Source organism: Spea bombifrons, chromosome 12, assembly GCF_027358695.1.
Source record: "Spea bombifrons isolate aSpeBom1 chromosome 12, aSpeBom1.2.pri, whole genome shotgun sequence".
Classification (NCBI taxonomy): Eukaryota; Metazoa; Chordata; class Amphibia; order Anura; family Pelobatidae; genus Spea; species Spea bombifrons.
This window is the reverse complement of record NC_071098.1, coordinates 13,142,699-13,159,939: the sequence shown is the minus strand read 5'-3', so window position 1 is coordinate 13,159,939 and position 17,241 is coordinate 13,142,699. Positions and strand designations below refer to the sequence as shown.

Genomic DNA, 17,241 nt, shown 5'->3' with positions numbered 1-17,241 from the left:
CCGATTTCTAAAACACTTGTGTATCTAGGGGGAGGCAACTGAGGACACAGACTGTCTTATATTTGGAATAATATATATCTGTCTCTCTACATATCTACTTATTCAGCTAGATCTCTACAGATCACATAGCCTCAAAGCAGTAAAAACGTACCCCAGTGAGATTTTGTTTTACAGAAAAGTGGTAATTTTTAGTTTTTTTGGTTTTCATTCCTTGAATGAATTGAAGCCTATTCTTGAAGCAGAAGATAAGTCACAATGGAACCCTACTCAGGCTCTCAAAAATATGCTCCAGGTACTGGAGCTTTGAGTGGAGAATGGGTCAACTTTGTCTTAACGAACTTTCGCAAAGCTTTCTCTCCAGGTAAAGTATAAATAAATGTGTTGATGTTATGGATATTTAACATTAGTAAATATACAAATTAAGGTGCATAAAGGAACCTACTTTTCATTCAAGTGGCAAGGAAAACATTGGTGTTCTAGTGACAGTTATTATTAAGCATAATTTGGTTGCAGAGTTCTATGAAGGACAATCAGATGGAACAAATTTTATAATTAGAGAGTAAAGAAAATTGACAGATTATACTTAGCAAACTGGGCAGATGGGCAGCCTTTTCCTAATCCTATTGGTAGAAGTCTAGCATGTTTAACGCTTTGAAACCAGAGGTTCAAAGCATGGGCCAGTTTTTATAGCTTTCTCTTAGTCATAGCTAGGTAAAAAATGATACATATACTATATATATAATAAACTTTTAAAACCTAGAAAATGTGTGTGGGAAAAATATGAACTATTTGAATGTGATGACATTAATTAAGGTGGCGTTAAAGGAGAAACACTGATCGATATTGCTGCCGGACCGACCATCTATCACCTGCTGTCGGCTTGTGAGGTGTTTAAGGAAATAATCACTTCTGATTTTCTTGAGCAAAACCGTGCTGAGGTGCAGAAATGGCTGAAGAAGGAGCCGGGGGCGCTAGACTGGACCGACATTGTCAAACGTGTTTGTGAGTTAGAAGGAAACAGGTACAGACCACGCAATATTGATTTGTTCTGTTTATTGAGGCAAAATCAGTTGTTTCATATGGTGAAAAAATAAGAAATACTTGTGTACATTTGAATAATGCAACATTTCAAAGGATAACATTTTACTTAAGATATTTTGAATATCCATAACATGGCATAACACAGGAATATGGAAAAAATGGAATTTAATGGTAGATAAGATCTACTCTGCCCTTCTAGTCCCTGTAGCCCATTTTTACAGTTCTTATTTGGAATCTTTTCCAGTACTGGTGACTTCTGCAGACTCTCCAGTACTATGGGCTGGGCTGGGCTCTCCAGTACTATGGAATACATCTGGCCACTGATCTGTACAGTGGTAGGGCATTCTCTATCATATGCCTGCATTGAAGTTAAGCTAGATGATCAATACATTGGATGGAAAGTGCCAGTACTAATATGCATTTGCCTTTAACAGAGAGAACTGGGAGAAGAAGGAAGAGAAACTCCGCAGGACAGTGAAGCAAGTTCTAAAATGTGATGTCCTAAAAAAGAAGCCATTTGAGCCGATAACGCTGCCACCAGCAGATTGTCTGACAAGCTGCCTCTGTTTAGAGGGGGCATGTCCTGACGTGGCAGCCTACTGCAACGCCTTGAAAAGTTTCAAGGATTTGCTCAAACCTGGCGGTCACATCATAATTCAAAGTTGCTTAAATGCTACATTCTATTTAGTGGGTAAAAATAGATTTTCAGCACTGGCAATATCAAAGGAGCAGGTAAAGGAGTCTTTTGAAGAAGCTGGTTTTGAAATTGTGAAAATGATAGTAGTCCCACGAGAGGACAGATCAAGGATGGATATTGGTGATTATGACGGCCTTTACTGTGTCCATGCCCGTAAACCAGATACTAAATGAACACACTACTTAACACAGTGTTCATGCTGGTATTAACCATAATAACCAAGATATAATGTATATTGAAAATGTTAACATTTTACTGTATAATAAAATAAACACACGTCTTTCAGTCATAATTCATGAATTATGCACAGTAGTTGTCGTTCAATACTATTTATTGCATGCATCAATCATTTTCAGCTATGAGCAATTAATTACAGGAGCTATGTTAGAAAGCACATTGTATTTTTTCTAGACAAGTATAACCAGCTATAGTAAATAAATAACAGACTAAATGTGTAGTGAAGTTTATTGCCTAAAGGTGGTTGTAGAGGAACATAAAAACTCCCATCTTATTGCATTTACTATGCACCATGACACCCTCATACCTCCCAATGGTCACCTTATGAAGGACAGTTTCTTCTTGAAAGTGAAGTCCCTCTTTCAATCTTTCATCTAGAACTAGAAATCACAGGGCCCTGGTGGAAAAATTGCCCTGAGGTTCTTCAACTTTAACAACTGGAATGTTCCATCATTGCCTCTTGACCCCCTTCAAACATACACTTTGGCACACATATGTAAATACACTTACCCAAATTTACTTATACTCACTAAGACACATGTACAGATTCATTCTAACACACACTCCATCGCACCTCACTTACAGATACATGCTCACACACAAACACCTACACCTACATTCCCACACAATGGCACATCCATCCTCACACACACACACCCAATTACACATCCAGACTCACACACAAACACCTACTCACACTCACTACACACATGTACAGATTCATTCTAACACACACTCCATCTCACCCCACTTACAGATACATGCTCACACACAAACACCTACACATCCGTGCTCACACACACACAATTACACATCCGTGCTCACACACACAATTACACATCTGTGTTCACACAAGTACATATCCATGCTAACACACACAATTACACATCCACATACATACATCCCACCTCCCGCCCCCCACGTTTACCTCAGTGGTCCTGCAGCTTCTTGTCCGGCTGCTTGCATGCTCACTTTCACTGCAGGGTCACATGACATAACGTGACCCCATACGTTGCTGTCTACCCATGCCGGTTCAAAATAGTTTAGAAAGGGCCCTTTCCAACCTGACCCCTGTAGTTACGCCACTGTTCATTCTCTCATATCTCTCTTTTGTAGGGGGTTTGAATGGTAGCTTGGTATGAATGTATCATAGTGTTCTACAGCCCTAAAAATCACAACGGGGTGTATAGTAAATAATGTAACTCATTATTTTTCCCATAACAGTCTTAGCTACATACATAAAAATTTGCAGACAAGACCAACTGGGTACACCCCTAGACGCTGCTTCCTTCTCCCCATAGCCAACCAGGAATACAAGACTTAAATCGTCAGGTGGAGCTAGTGTCGAAGACAGCAGGAAACATCTCTCCTCAGGAACCTCGGTGGCATAGTAATACAGTGCTTTACTGTCCTCACTAGGACAGCACCGAGACTTACCCCAAAAAACAGGAACTTACTTTATTGGGACAGATATTTCTAAACACAACAATTGGATCGGGAGTATAATCGCTCCTGGGGCTAAGTCAGGCATATGGAGCGTTCCCGGAGATGTAGAGCCCCCATAGCCCGCCGGTCCATGGGAGCCTTGTGTGATACGAATCTGACGAGCATGGGGTGTGATTGAATAAGTTAGTATATTCAGTCAGCCAAAAGGATAGTAACTAACATGATTCCCCGCTGTTACAGTCAGAAATATAGAGGTTAATATAGTTCAGAACTTGTTGAGCAGATCCAGAAGTATGACTCATAATCTCATGATTTCCTATGAAGAAAACAACTTAAATGCGCATGATCAGCATACGTTGATCATGCACTCAAATCTTCTAGAATGTTATACTATGCATGTATGCGCGTGATACTCATAGGATACAGGTGTTTTTATTCATTCACTGCGCCAGATCAGAAACATTCTTGTCAACAAGTAAGTGTATAAATGAACGGGGATTTGCAGGAGAATCTGGGACTTACTGAGGCTTCGAGCCTGCGTTTATCAGTCGACCTTGCAGTGATTTCCCGGATTCCTCCTGAAGGCAATCGCTTGTGGAAGTCCCCCGATTGAGGAGTGATGCTACAATATCCGGTGATGTATTGATGTTTACTCTTTATTGATTAATTGACCATGTATTGCATGCTTTAATTGAATAAACAAGATAAAGGATACGTTTAACCACAAAACTGTTTCAGTGTGCTTGACTTGTATGTCAATGAGGGCGGGACAGCTAACATAAAACATAAATTGGCGTAGTCGGCAGGATGTTTTCTTGAAAGTTGTCACGAGTATTTTTGGTGTGTCTGCTGCATTCTCAGTGCACGGAGAGTGTAGTGGATAAGTTTTAACCCTCCGGCGCAATTAAGAAAGCTCAAAATTGTTGTGAGATTGTGATTGTAAGTGTTTAGGAAAACTTGGAAAGTATTGTTAAGTGCAAGCTGTAATAGATTGTGATTGTAAGTGCTTAGGGAAATTTGGAAAGTATTGTTAAGCGCAAGAATTGAGCTGTAATTGTTGTGCGTCGGTGTGGGCAGAATTTATACAGTGAGTGGAAAATATCTACAGATTTAATAGCTGTGGTGGAGGAATTTTTGTGTGGGCCTTTCCACTAGTACTCGTGATAAAATGTTCAAGAAGATTAAGAAGGAGAAAAATTAGATTAAGGTGGAGATTCCCGGTTGGATCGAGACTCCGTATTCAATTAAAGCGCAGGAGTTAACTTATTGTGGGCTAGCTGAGGCATGGGATGATCAAATTAAAGAGGCAGAACCCCTCGATGTTGTAAAGGTACTCGAGGGGGTCCCTGCTAAGGCAGGTGATGTAGAACCCCTCGATGTTGTAAAGGTACTCGAGGGGGTCCCTGCTAAGGCAGGTGATGTAGAACCCCTCGATGTTGTAAAGGTACTCGAGGGGGTCCCTGCTAAGGCAGGTGATGTAGAACCCCTCGATGTTGTAAAGGTACTCGAGGGGGTCCCTGCTAAGGCAGTTGATGTGGCAGCGATAGGGAGACGAGTGCGGATATTGGCCACCGCCTATCGTACCAAGTGTAAACAGAATTATTTTCTGTTGAAGAAGTTGAATCAGGCAGAACAAAAACTGCTTGAGTCAGAAAACGAATAGTTTTAGAGTGTAATCAGCGATTAATAAAAGATAAATTAGAACATTTTCAGAATATAGCTGAAAAAGCAGCAATAAAGGTGGCACAAAATACAAAAAAGAAAAGGACGAGTTAACAAGCAGAAAGTATGTAGAGCTATTGCCACCGTAGCTAAAGATTGGAAGGATTTTCAGAAATTGTATCCATGGGAGGAAATAGCCACGATGGTGGCTACAAAGGTTCAGAAACAAATGACACCTGACTCCTGAGGATAGTGACGGTGATTCAGCATAGGTAGCCAGCCAAGCCCCTGCATAGGTCAAAAAGGACGACAGACCCTACGTTCATCTGGCGATACATTGGAAAGAGGGAAATGTACAACATGTTCCCGCATTGATTGACACAGGGGCAGAGGCTAGTTTAATTTATGGAAATCCAAAGGAATTTAAGGGACCCCGAATTAAAATTTCGGGGTTGGGAGGTAAGGTTACTGAAGGAGTTCAAACAATGGCAACCTTAAAAATAGGTAACCTCCCTATCAAGAAATACCCAGTCATAATAGTACCGATTCCTCAATATATTTTGGGGATTGACATACTAAAGGGAATGACTTGGCACATGGGGGAGGGAAAATTTGCTTTTGGGGTCAAAAGGACGAGTATTGAAATATGTCCCGTAGTGGTAAGCAAGGTAAAAATGCCACCAGTACATATACCTCCAGCTAGTAAATTGGTAGCTATGAAACAATATAGGATACCTGGAGGACACAAAGAAATCAGAGAAACAATTAAAGATTTAGTAGAGGTGGGGGTGATGAAGCCAACCACTACCGCATGGAATAATCCAGTTTGGCCTGTTAAAAAGAGTGACGGGTCTTGGCGGATGACAGTTGATTACCGCGAATTGAATAAATATACCCCACCGCTGACAGCAGCTGTACCTGATACTATAACCATTGTGGAACATATCCAACGCCACAGTGGGGAGTGGTATGCGGTAATAGACTTGGCAAATGCCTTTTTCACTATTCCTATAGAGGAAAAGGCACAAGATCAGTTTGCCTTTACCTGACTAGGTAGGCAATATACCTTCACAAGATTGCCACAAGGGTGGATACACAGTCCAACTATATGCCACCGGACGGTGGCTGAGCATTTAGATGAGTTCCCTTTACTACCACGGATGCAGATCTCACATTATATTGACGATATAATGATTCAAGGTTCCACTGAGCAGGAGATGCTGCTGAGTCATATGAAAGAGAAAGGGTGGGAAATGAATGCTAATAAAATTCAAGGACCGTCTTAAGTTGTGAAATTTTTGGGAATTCAATGGAATAGGGCGACCCCGGCGGCTGCCAGGATGGATCTTTACGCTATAGAAACTACTGTTATTCCACCTGGAAAAGTTAAAGCGATAAGTACCGGAAAATAGGATGTCAGATTACTGATAATCGTTTTGGGCAAATTTCGACCAGGTCGAGTTTTGCCATTAAGGGAGCAGTAGTTTTGGGGGGAATCATTGATGCAGATTATCGGGGGGAAATTAAGGTCATGATGATTAATCTGGGAACAGAGCTGTTAATTGTGGGACAAGGGGAAAAAAATGGCACGGTTAGAGGCGATAAAGGTTTTGGTTCTACTAATACAGTTAATGTAGGGGCCAAAATTTGGATATAGAACCCCCAAGGACCGCCTTCTCCAGCGGAGGTAATTGCGGTAGGGAAAGATCAAACTCTCCTCGTGATGAAACCATGGGAGGAGAAGTGGGAATATATTCCCCAGGAGAAATGTTACTTAAGAGAATAATGCTACCTTTTGTGTTACAGGTTTCACTCCTAAGCATCCTTGGAATCCTTAGGATTGGGTGTTTGGTTATTCCAGGAAATGATGGATGGACTCCTGGTGTGCCTGTAACCAACACAAATCAAAGTCAAGTAGCATGGGGCTGGAGGCTGTCTACACAAATAAGAACACAAGATAATTTTACTTGTGATGCTAATCAAGCACGGGCACGTTAATATTAACTCTCGAGTTAATATTTCCTGCTGTCAAAGAACTTCTGACTTTCCATATCTTGCAATTGAAGAACAAAATTAACTGTACAAGAATTGTACAAAAACTGAGTTCTATTTGAATGAGACTGATGTGATAACATGTGCCAATAGTACTGAAATAAGTAACTGAACATGGTGGGCACAGAGTTTGATTTTTGTAAATATAAATGCATCCAAAATTGATCCTGGGCATATTAAAAGGGTCCCATCAACATGTATTAATGTGGGAACCCAGGCACAGAAAACAATAATTCAAGCGTCTATAACTTTCCCACCAACAAAGATGTGTTTAGTACGAAAGAAAGGAGCATGGTATGTTACTATACTAGGGGGGTATGGAGCTCTTACAGGAACAATAAATGGGTTTGATATTGAGACTTTGGCTAATAGGCTGCATAAGGCAGGAAGCCAACTGAAGGATGTTTTAACCTTACAGGCACGATGAATGCCAACCACCATAAAATTAACAAAAGAACAAGCTGGGATAGATACTATTATGGTTTATTTACAAAAAGCATCCATTAATTGGTCAGTATGTACGTTGCAGACCATTTATCAGCAGCAACAAAAGGATACTGTCAAGGCTATGTTAATGACGGGAAATGAACAAGTTTGGAGAACTTTATTTAATAACTCCATAGCATATAATGATTGGTTGCAAATAAGTCCTCAGAAGATGCAATGTGATGACACCCACTGTACGGGAGTTATCATAGTATATAATGTGACCAAACAAGAGGTGATGTGTAAATTCATAGTGTTGCCTTTGATTCTTGGGGTACCGGGAAGCATGCATTTTTGGGTGCCTCAGTTTCAAGGTAAAACACCTTGTTAGGGAATATCAGACGGGTTTTCTGGTCATTCTGTGTCCCCTCACCCCCACTGAGCACACGGTGGCTTAGACATAACAGGGGACTTGGCAGACAGGCAAAGAGTTTTCCCAGCAACCCATCAGTGCCCCCCTCCCAGACTCAAACCTACTTCCATGTGTCCTCTGCTCTGCTGGTTGCCCTTACAGTTACATTGCAGATCTGTAAACATTGCTCCCACCAATGGCATGTTTAGTGACCATTTACCATGAAGGGAAAGCAGCGCACATCAAACAATCCCAGGAAGTCTTCCTCACTAGGTCTTTTAAAAAAATCAGGTTTCAATCTGAAAGGTTTTAAAAGAGCTAAGCAATTACCCATGGTACATATTCCACCTTACACTACCTCAGGTATCGACTTTCATAGACTACACCAAAATAGGTGTGTACAGAAACACATCTTGCCTAAATCCCACTGGAGAGAAATGGATTGTGAACAAATACTCATACTAGTTATCGACTTTGGGGACATGGTATACTCATCGGCATGACCTTTATTGCCCAGGAAAGGAAACAACTGCCCTATCGTCTTCCAGCATTATATGTAGCTAATTAAGAACAAAAAGTAAACAATAAGCAGTGTAAATGAAAAAAATAATTTAATTTTGTCTTATTTCACTATATTTTATTTCACTTATCAAGGCTGGGGTAATGCTAGCTATAAATTAACTATACATTAGAAAAACTTTTGCTGTAACACCTAAAATAAAACCGGGGCGGCCACAAGAATTTTTTGGGGCCTAGTACAAACCTAGAGAGAGGGCCGCATGCCCTGTCCAAACCTAGGCTCTTCCAACTGCCTTGATGCCCTATGCCAGCAATGGGACCACCAGGCTCCAACCCATGTAAAGGGATCATAAACCTCTGATCTGAAGAAAATGATTACCAGGCCCAATCCTTGGAAAGGGGCAACTGGCCCCAATCCCCAGAAAGGGGCAATCTAGGTCACAAAACCATCAAGAAACAAGTACTGGAAGGAGCTACATTTACTCAGGCCCAGGTAGCTTGCCACAAGGACCCAGTCCTTGGATGTGGGCCATGAGGGCCACTGAGAGGGCCCATGACAGATCAGGGAGACCAGGTTACCCTGTTTGCCTAGGCCCTATACATGGGTACTGGTTGTAACCCCTTGATGGTGGCCCTGAATACTACTAGTAAAAAAGTAACCAATGCCGAATGAAGTGCAGGAGTAATGGGGCTTACATGAAGGTTCATTATCTTGGTGGCAGCAGCTGCAACATTTTCCTTCACCTTCTGCTGCATCAGGCTGACTGGATGCCTGCGTCTAGCCACCGAGTTAAGTTTTTCTAAAGACACCACTTGTAGTTTTGGTTCCCAGTACTCTGGCTACTTAAAGACAATAATGCCTGTAGCACAACTAAGCTTTCTTTCCTCTGCAAACTCCAATTCCCCTGTACGGCTCCCATTCATGACTTTTGGCAGCAAACTTACTGATATGTTGATCACTGTCTTGTCTAATACCGTATTCTTTTTCCCGTTCTTGCAGTCTGATACTTTATCTCATATACCATGACTTTGACCTTCCGGCATGTTCTCACTACCTAGCAACTATTATCCCCAGCCCCAACTCTACTTCCTATATTGGACATTTACCTTGGAAAAATTGTTCTAGGAGTCCTCCCTTTATCAAGTCAAAAGCATTTCTGACCAAGCAAGTGAAAAACACAGTTTAAAACTGACCAGTACATGTTCTGATACAGGGTTAAAACAGGGGTTAAAACAACACGGTAGAGAATTTGCAGACAAAAAACTAAGAGGGTCGTAAATAGTAAAGAGTTGCATATACTACACAGATAAGGGGGGGCAGGGGTGAGCATGTAGGAGAGAGAAAAAAAAAAAGGCACAGGTTATAGGAAGTTTTGATAGTGTGCTAAGAAGCTCAAATCCAAATTAAGTCCTCTGTTTTTACAATCATAGAAATGTATCATTTTGGCTTCAAATGTCTTTCTTTCTTGGGTGTTTTTGAAATGACCTCTCAGTGTTTTGATTTTAAGGTCATGTATGGAGTGACCGGTTTGGGTGAAGTGGTGCCCAACTGGAGTGCAAAGGTTTTCTTCATCGTGATGGTTGATGGAGTATCTGTGCAGATTCATCCTTTTATTAAGTTGCTGGCAGGTTTCACCGATGTAGCACCCTATAGTACATTTGGTGCTTTGAATCATGTATACAACATTCTGTGAAGTGCATGAGTATGATCCTTTAATATTGTATGTCTTGTTGTGGGTGGCTGTGTTGCTGGTACAGATGTGTTGGCAAAGTTTGCATCTGGCTTTGTTGCATGGTTTGCTTCCATTATCTGTGTGTGTTGTTTCAGTATGTAGTTTGCTACTCACCAGCTTTTATTATCTGTGTAGTATATGCAACTCTTTACTATTTACGACCCTCTTAGTTTTTTGTCTGCAAATTCTCTACTGTGTTGTTTTAACCCCTGTTTTAACCCTGTATCAGAACATGTACTGGTCAGTTTTAAACTGTGTTTTTCACTTGCTTGGTCAGAAATGCTTTTGACTTGATAAAGGGAGGACTCCCGAAAGCTCGTCTATTATTTTAATACTGTTAGTCCAATAAAAAAGGTATTACAAGATTCTGCAACTTTCTGTTTTTTGCATCTGTATTTGCAGGTACACATAAATAATGTATGGAAACATAGCATAGCACATATGGATCTACAGAATAACACAAAAACCCAGCTTTGCAGGTAAAGATCAATTGGAATTCACATAAAAACACAGCATTAAAGGTATATTTCAAAACCCCTAAATTACAGGCATAGATCACAGGTTGCACCCCCCAAAGTCAGCCCTGACGTCCACACTGCCCACATAGAACCTGACCAGCACCCAGATAACACACATTAGATTTGCAATCTTTGTCCCCAAATAGCCCAGCACAAATCAACTTTGTCCAAAAACAGTCCGGCCTGTGCCATTTTTGTCTCATATACACCCTGCCTGTGCCATCTTGGTCCCCAAGGCTCAAACCTCCTGCTAGTGCCATCTTTGTTCTTCCACAATTATACATCTATGATACACAAACACTTTTACAGTCGCTGACTAATTCACACTTTAATTCAGACAACTCATCCACACATTAACTCATGCTCTCCCTCACTCACTCAATGCATCCACACATTAACTCATGCTCTCCCTCACTCACTCAATGCATCCACACATTAACTCATGCTCTCCCTCACTCACTCAATGCATCCACACATTAACTCATGCTCTCCCTCATTCAGACAATACATTCACATATTAACTCATGCTCTCCCTCATTCACTCAATGCATCCACACATTAATGCACACTCTTTACTTATATCTACCCCCTCTCCCTCCCTTAAAACTTTCTACCCCCCTCTCCCTCCCTTATCACTTTCTAACCCCTCTCCCTCCCCCTACCCACTATATTCCTTCTCCCCCCTACCTATGCCAGCACCGGGACGGGGGTAGAGGGCTCGTGGAGGAGAATGAGGGGTGTCGAGCAGTTGCTAGGCGCCCCTCTCTCTCCTCCGCATCCAAAAAAAAAACGGCATTTAAAAGCCGCTCACCGGCGCCCCCCTAGGGATGGCGCCCATGGCACGTGCCATAGCTGCCATACCCTATATACGCCTCTAGTTATGTTACTATATCAAGTACAGAAAACATGTTTAACTGTATCAGTTTGTAAATTATAATATACATCAGTATTATTCCCATGCTGATAATGTATGTTGTGTGACTCCCTGTAGCTCAACATCTCACAGGTGCAGTGGCGTCGCTACAGGGGGATAGGTTATCCCCCCCATTGCCCCCCCCACCGAATTTGGTACCACCCAGCGGATTGCACAGGACAGTCCCGCATAATGAGAAAGAGGGTAGTAAGAATATTTAAATAAGTGTTAATGAGTGAGTATGAATTAATGTGTGGATGCATTGTGCTATGCTATGTTTCCATACATTATTTATGTATACCTGCAAATACAGGGTTTGTATGTCTTGTTCAGTTGATTAACAGCTGCAATGCTGTTTCCATGTATTTAGTTGATCTATACCTACAATGTTATGTTTTATATATTGTTATTGTATACCTGCAAATACAGGATTCGTATGTCAGATTCTGTTTATTTGATATATACCTTCGGTGCTGAGATCACAAGTAAATTTCAGTTGATCTATGCATGCAAAGCTGGGTTTGTGTGTTAATGTGTTGATCTATACCTGCTATCGGCAGCAGGGTCTAATATACATATACATATATATATATATATATATATATATATCGGCAGCAGGGACTAATATTAATATATATCGGCAACTGTGGTAATATTTATATATATATATATATATATATCAGCAGCAGGATCCAATATTTGTATATATATGTATCGGCAGAAGGGTCTAATATTAACGAAACTGCCAGTTCAGCTGTAATTTTGAAATCATGTTTCAATCAGTCTTTACTCATTATGTAGTTAAAAATGCATGTCTAACGCGTATATGTGATGGGGACATCACATAAATCAATAATAAAGGGAGGGGCTTGCTGGGGGCATTAATACAAATAGTGGTGGCTGGAGGCAATCATACAAGGGTGTGGGGGCACCACATTAATCTATACTAAAGGGGTGCTGGCTGGGGCATCAATACACAAGGGTCAAAAACACTAAGGGGGTATAAACAACAATGCAGTGTGAAATATCCATCCTGATGTAGATGTCAGTGACGTAAATTGTGTCCTGCTGTTTGTGTGTTTTTGGTTATCAGTGTACCAGAGCCTGTCCTGGGGTGTGTGTGTGTATAGGTGTTGGTGTGGCAGAGCCTGTCCTGGTGTGTGTGTTTGGATGTGGGTGTGGCAGAGCCTGTCCTGTGTGTGTGTTTGGGTGTCAGGGCCTGTCCTGGTGTGTGTTTGGGTATTGGTGTGGCAGAGCTCAAGCGGAAGTTGTCTATGCGAATCGTGTTGAGCTCTACACGCTGTCTGGACTAAGCACCGGGGACACAGAAGCACGGGTAAGTTTGGAGGAGGGAGGGGGAGGGAGTGTTAAATGGGGCATAAGGCATTTCTGGAGGCAGAATGCTCTGTGAAATGCCTTTTAACCCCCTTAATGCCACTCTGCCTCCAGAAATAATGTAAAAAACACTGGGGAATTCTATTAAAAGATGATACTTTGAAGGATGTACTACCTAATACCCCAAAAATAGTATTCAGAGGAGTACCTAATTTTACCTGAGAAATACAGAAAATATTTTGTTAAAACAATCTACATTAACAGATATATTAGGTTTTTTTTGGTTGTAAAGATTGCAATGTATGTAGGACGGTGCAACAACAAAAAGTTCCTATAAAAAAGTTATATCAAGAGTATGATATCCTGCAATTATTAACATGTAACTCTAAAAATGTGATCTATATTCTGGAATGCCCTTGTGGACTCCAGTATATAGGTAGAACAATACGGAAATTAAATATTAGTGTTAGTGAACACATCAGAAATATAAAAAAGGGATTTTTACAACACTCAGTATCTCAACATTTTTTAGAGTTTCACAATAAAGATCCAAAGGAATTCAAATTTTGCGCTATAGAAGAAATTCACAAACACTGGAGAGGAGGCAATACTATAACACAAATAGGACAAAAGAAATGAAGTGGGTCTTTGAATTTGAAACATTAAAACCCAAAGGTCTTAATGATGAGTTTGATCTTTATAATTTTCTTTAGAACAAAGTATAAATATTTTTATTTTTATCTCTACAAATACATCACTATAAATTATGTAAAATTATAAAATCTGGGTGTCATAAGAATTGTGAAATAAATTCCAATATACATTCACCTACAACTTACCTGAGAGATATCGGGAGATGAACTTTAGACTCAAAGACTATAACGAACTGACTGATGGAAGAACTGACTGTACACGAGATCCCGCGATGCTTCCTCCGGCATGCATGTGACGAATGCGGAAGAGGAAGATAGCATCACATAAAATGAAGACGTCGAGAAGAAGTTTAAAACGCCTGGTAGAAGCTCAAAGGAGCGAAACGCGTAGCGGGCGGTTCTTTAAACTTTTTAGCGAACGGATTTTAAAACTTCTAATGAATTGGAATAAATATTTATTTATCTTCTATTCTCGAGTACGGTCTTTTTCTTCTTGCTTATTACGGAGGTTTGGGGATGTGGCAAGCTGTCCTTTGAAACGGAGCCGGAGTTCCTGTACCATTTGCTGGAGACAAAGCCCCAGGAAAAGACATTTTGAGGAGCCTAATTTGATTATGAAGCATGTGAGTGCAATGGTTTTGTTAATCAACATATCGCTTTCTGATCTACTACACCATTATGTGTTTTCTGTTTTTTGTCTCATTTTAAGATCATACCCAGATATCGTTCTGAACCAAAACATATACAGGTTGTATATATATATATATATATATATAGATATAGATATAGATATATATAATTTTGTCAATAGACACATGCTGAGCGAACTTTATACATTGTTTGTGTTCTTTTTTGTGTGTATATTTCACATTTCTTTGTGTATAGGAAATCACATAAATAAGGTGCCGCTGGTATAGAGGGGAGAGCGCAGAAACAGTCACTACCCTTTTTTTTTTCTCTGTGACATTTAACTAAAATATTAGGAAGAATATCTCACATTTATTCAATCTCCTTTTCCAACTCCAGGACCAGGTGGATCCACGGATGTTTCTGTTCCACCTGGGATTAGAGGAATTTAAGCTAAATCATAGAATACTTATTAGACATGTTTATTTTTTGCTGCAAAGATTTGTATCGCCAGGCAGTGGAGAAACGCTGGAATAATAAATTGGGAGATAGTTGGGAGATAGATTAACCAAATAGAATACCAGTGCACAATGGAAAGGGGATATTGTTATAAACTTGAAACGATCGACATGTTTGATAAAATCTGGCGACCCTGGAAATTATTTTGGGAGGAACGCATTGGTACCCCTACATGACAAAATTTTCTTTTATATTTTTGGCCCCTGCACATTTGAAATCAACTTATTAAATTACTATGATATCAACATGCGGGCCCACAGGATATATTCCGGCTACTCCCAGGAGAGAATGTTGACGTTGATGTATGAATGTTAAGAAGAAAGGGTAAACGATATTTGTTAGTTCTATGAATTATATATATCATGAGAAATTCTTTTTTCTTTTTTTTTTTTTTTTCTTTGCATCCCTTTTGTATTGGGCAAATACATGTACAGTATATATGTATTCATACTCAGAAGTTTGATATATGAAATATGGTTCTGAGAATGATATGTCTTACATGTGTATTTTGAACTTTTGAATACAAATATATAGATAAAAAAAGAAAAAGGAAAAAAAAATAAAAAATATTCTGGAATAGGCGCACTGTATGGGCTTAGGGAAGCCCCATCAAATGTAAGAGTCCACTGATCTTTTAAATAATTATTTTTGAATAATTACATATTGCACAGTCACCTGGTGTTAATTGTATGAAATTGGAATTTATTTCAGATGTTACATGAATCCGTGGGATGGGACAGATGTTTCTGGTGATCATCTTAATCAGAATTGGATTCCGAGCCTTCCTCGAGTGCTTTCAGTTGTTCTACTATGGCTCTCTCCTGCTTTTCATTTTGGTACTTTAAGATGCTGAAAAAAACATTAAATATTTGTCACATTTATTTGTATTGCAATTGTTAATAAAACATCACATAATCTCACTGCCTGGTTCTCCCTTTTGAAACTACACTGAAAAGAGTTCATGTTCATTTACATGTTAAGGCTTATAAAGTTGCTGTTACTTAGCTGCCCAAATAAATCCATGTCCAGCCTGTGATGATTAAACATGACCAGATAATTAAGCCTTTTACTGATAGCCCAACAATACATCCCTTTTTATTATTTGCATGTAAATAGCACTTCCATGCATGTATGTATCTAGTCACGGTAATAAGATATATTCATATCGTATCCAATAGTAGGAATAACTTCTCACAATCTCCAGAGACCTGGGATGAAGAAAGAAACAAATTCCATAAAATGTACTCACCGTATTCCCACAGAAAATATTATAATCAAACAACCGAATACAATCATTCCGATCAGGAAGATGCCTTGTTCCACAATCTCCACGTCTAAATTAATGGGGGTTTCTGTCGCGTTTGGGGACATTCCTGGCCCTTTTGAAACTGCATGAAGAGAAAGAAAGAGAATCGATGAAATATGCTTAGATGATGCATACCTGTTAAGTGTCTCTACACAAAATCTTGTATTGGGTAAAATAAGGCTCATTCACCAAGTGGAAGATAATTGAACAATTTCTCCATTTCTGTTGCTCTATTCAATAACTGAGGTGGCAGCTGAGTCTGAGTATCAAGTCCTGATAAACTGTTACTCCTTACTTACAGTTAACAAGTATCAGCTCAGTAGCTTGTGAGTGACATTAAACAATTGATATCTCACTCTTTAGTAAATTGACCCACATGTAGCAATATCTATGGACATGAGGTTGACTTATATATCTCACTGGTAAGATCAATATATATATAGTGGTGTATGGGAAATAGAATAATATGGAATGTGGAAATAAACACCATCTTTTTGATCACAAAATCAAACCTACCGTTCACTCTATAAGACAGGGTGCTGACCGGTGTCTTGGTCTTCGTTTGGGCAGTACAAGTATATTCTCCAGCATCACCAAAGTCAACATCCTTTTTCTCCAAGAAGGGCTGGTCTGTGATGCTCAGTATTTTACTTTTGTGATTTACTACCTAAAATGAGTAATGGAGATAAACAGAACAATAATAATATGCATCAGCTTCATTACTTTTACTGTTATTAAGTATGTGCGCTACTAATTCCCTCGTGTCACACTTGCTCTTTTACAAACCCCCCTAAGTCGCTTTTTGATTATTTTTGCCCCAGGAATGCGGCAAAATAAAATATTTTTTCTAACAGAAAAAAGAGTGCTTTTACCGGTGGTATTTTTGACAAACATTCCATGAACAGTAGTTCCACAATTTAGTTTATAAACCAAATGACTTCTCATGTTATACACAGTTTAATGTGGAATAACGCGATGCTCTGATATTACTTGGTATTTTGGAATTTGAAAAACTGCAATAACTATTCTTGACTTAAACTACTTTTTAGTCTTCAGTGAAATATGTATTCTAGTTGTGAAATGTCTTATAAGGTCTTGTGAACATTACCTTCTTAAAAACGTACTGGATTGGTTCCCCCACATCG

The 17,241-nt window shown here is 39.7% G+C and overlaps 1 protein-coding gene and 1 long non-coding RNA gene across 2 annotated transcripts; both read left to right on the top strand.

Moving 5' to 3' along the window:
• Positions 1 to 255: 255 nt before the first annotated feature.
• On the top strand, positions 256 to 2,189 carry LOC128470569 (nicotinamide N-methyltransferase-like). Its single transcript, XM_053452455.1, has 3 exons — positions 256 to 361; positions 814 to 1,021; positions 1,476 to 2,189. The coding sequence occupies exons 1-3, from the start codon at positions 256 to 258 to the stop codon at positions 1,909 to 1,911; spliced, it is 750 nt and encodes a 249-aa protein (XP_053308430.1). The 3' UTR covers positions 1,912 to 2,189.
• Positions 2,190 to 13,967: 11,778 nt separating this feature from the next.
• On the top strand, positions 13,968 to 15,713 carry LOC128470393 (uncharacterized). Its single transcript, XR_008346026.1, has 2 exons — positions 13,968 to 14,267; positions 15,502 to 15,713. It is a non-coding gene; the product is annotated as an uncharacterized LOC128470393 (long non-coding RNA).
• The last annotated feature ends 1,528 nt before the right edge of the window (positions 15,714 to 17,241 follow it).

Bases quoted from the DNA above. Each gene is read 5' to 3' on its own strand.
- LOC128470569 (XM_053452455.1), top strand. From the start codon at position 256: ATGGAACCCTACTCAGGCTCTCAAAAATATGCTCCAGGTACTGGAGCT. The intron at 362-813 runs GTAAAGTATAAA...ACATTAATTAAG, and splicing joins TCGCAAAGCTTTCTCTCCAG to GTGGCGTTAAAGGAGAAACA. The intron at 1,022-1,475 runs GTACAGACCACG...TGCCTTTAACAG, and splicing joins TGTGAGTTAGAAGGAAACAG to AGAGAACTGGGAGAAGAAGG.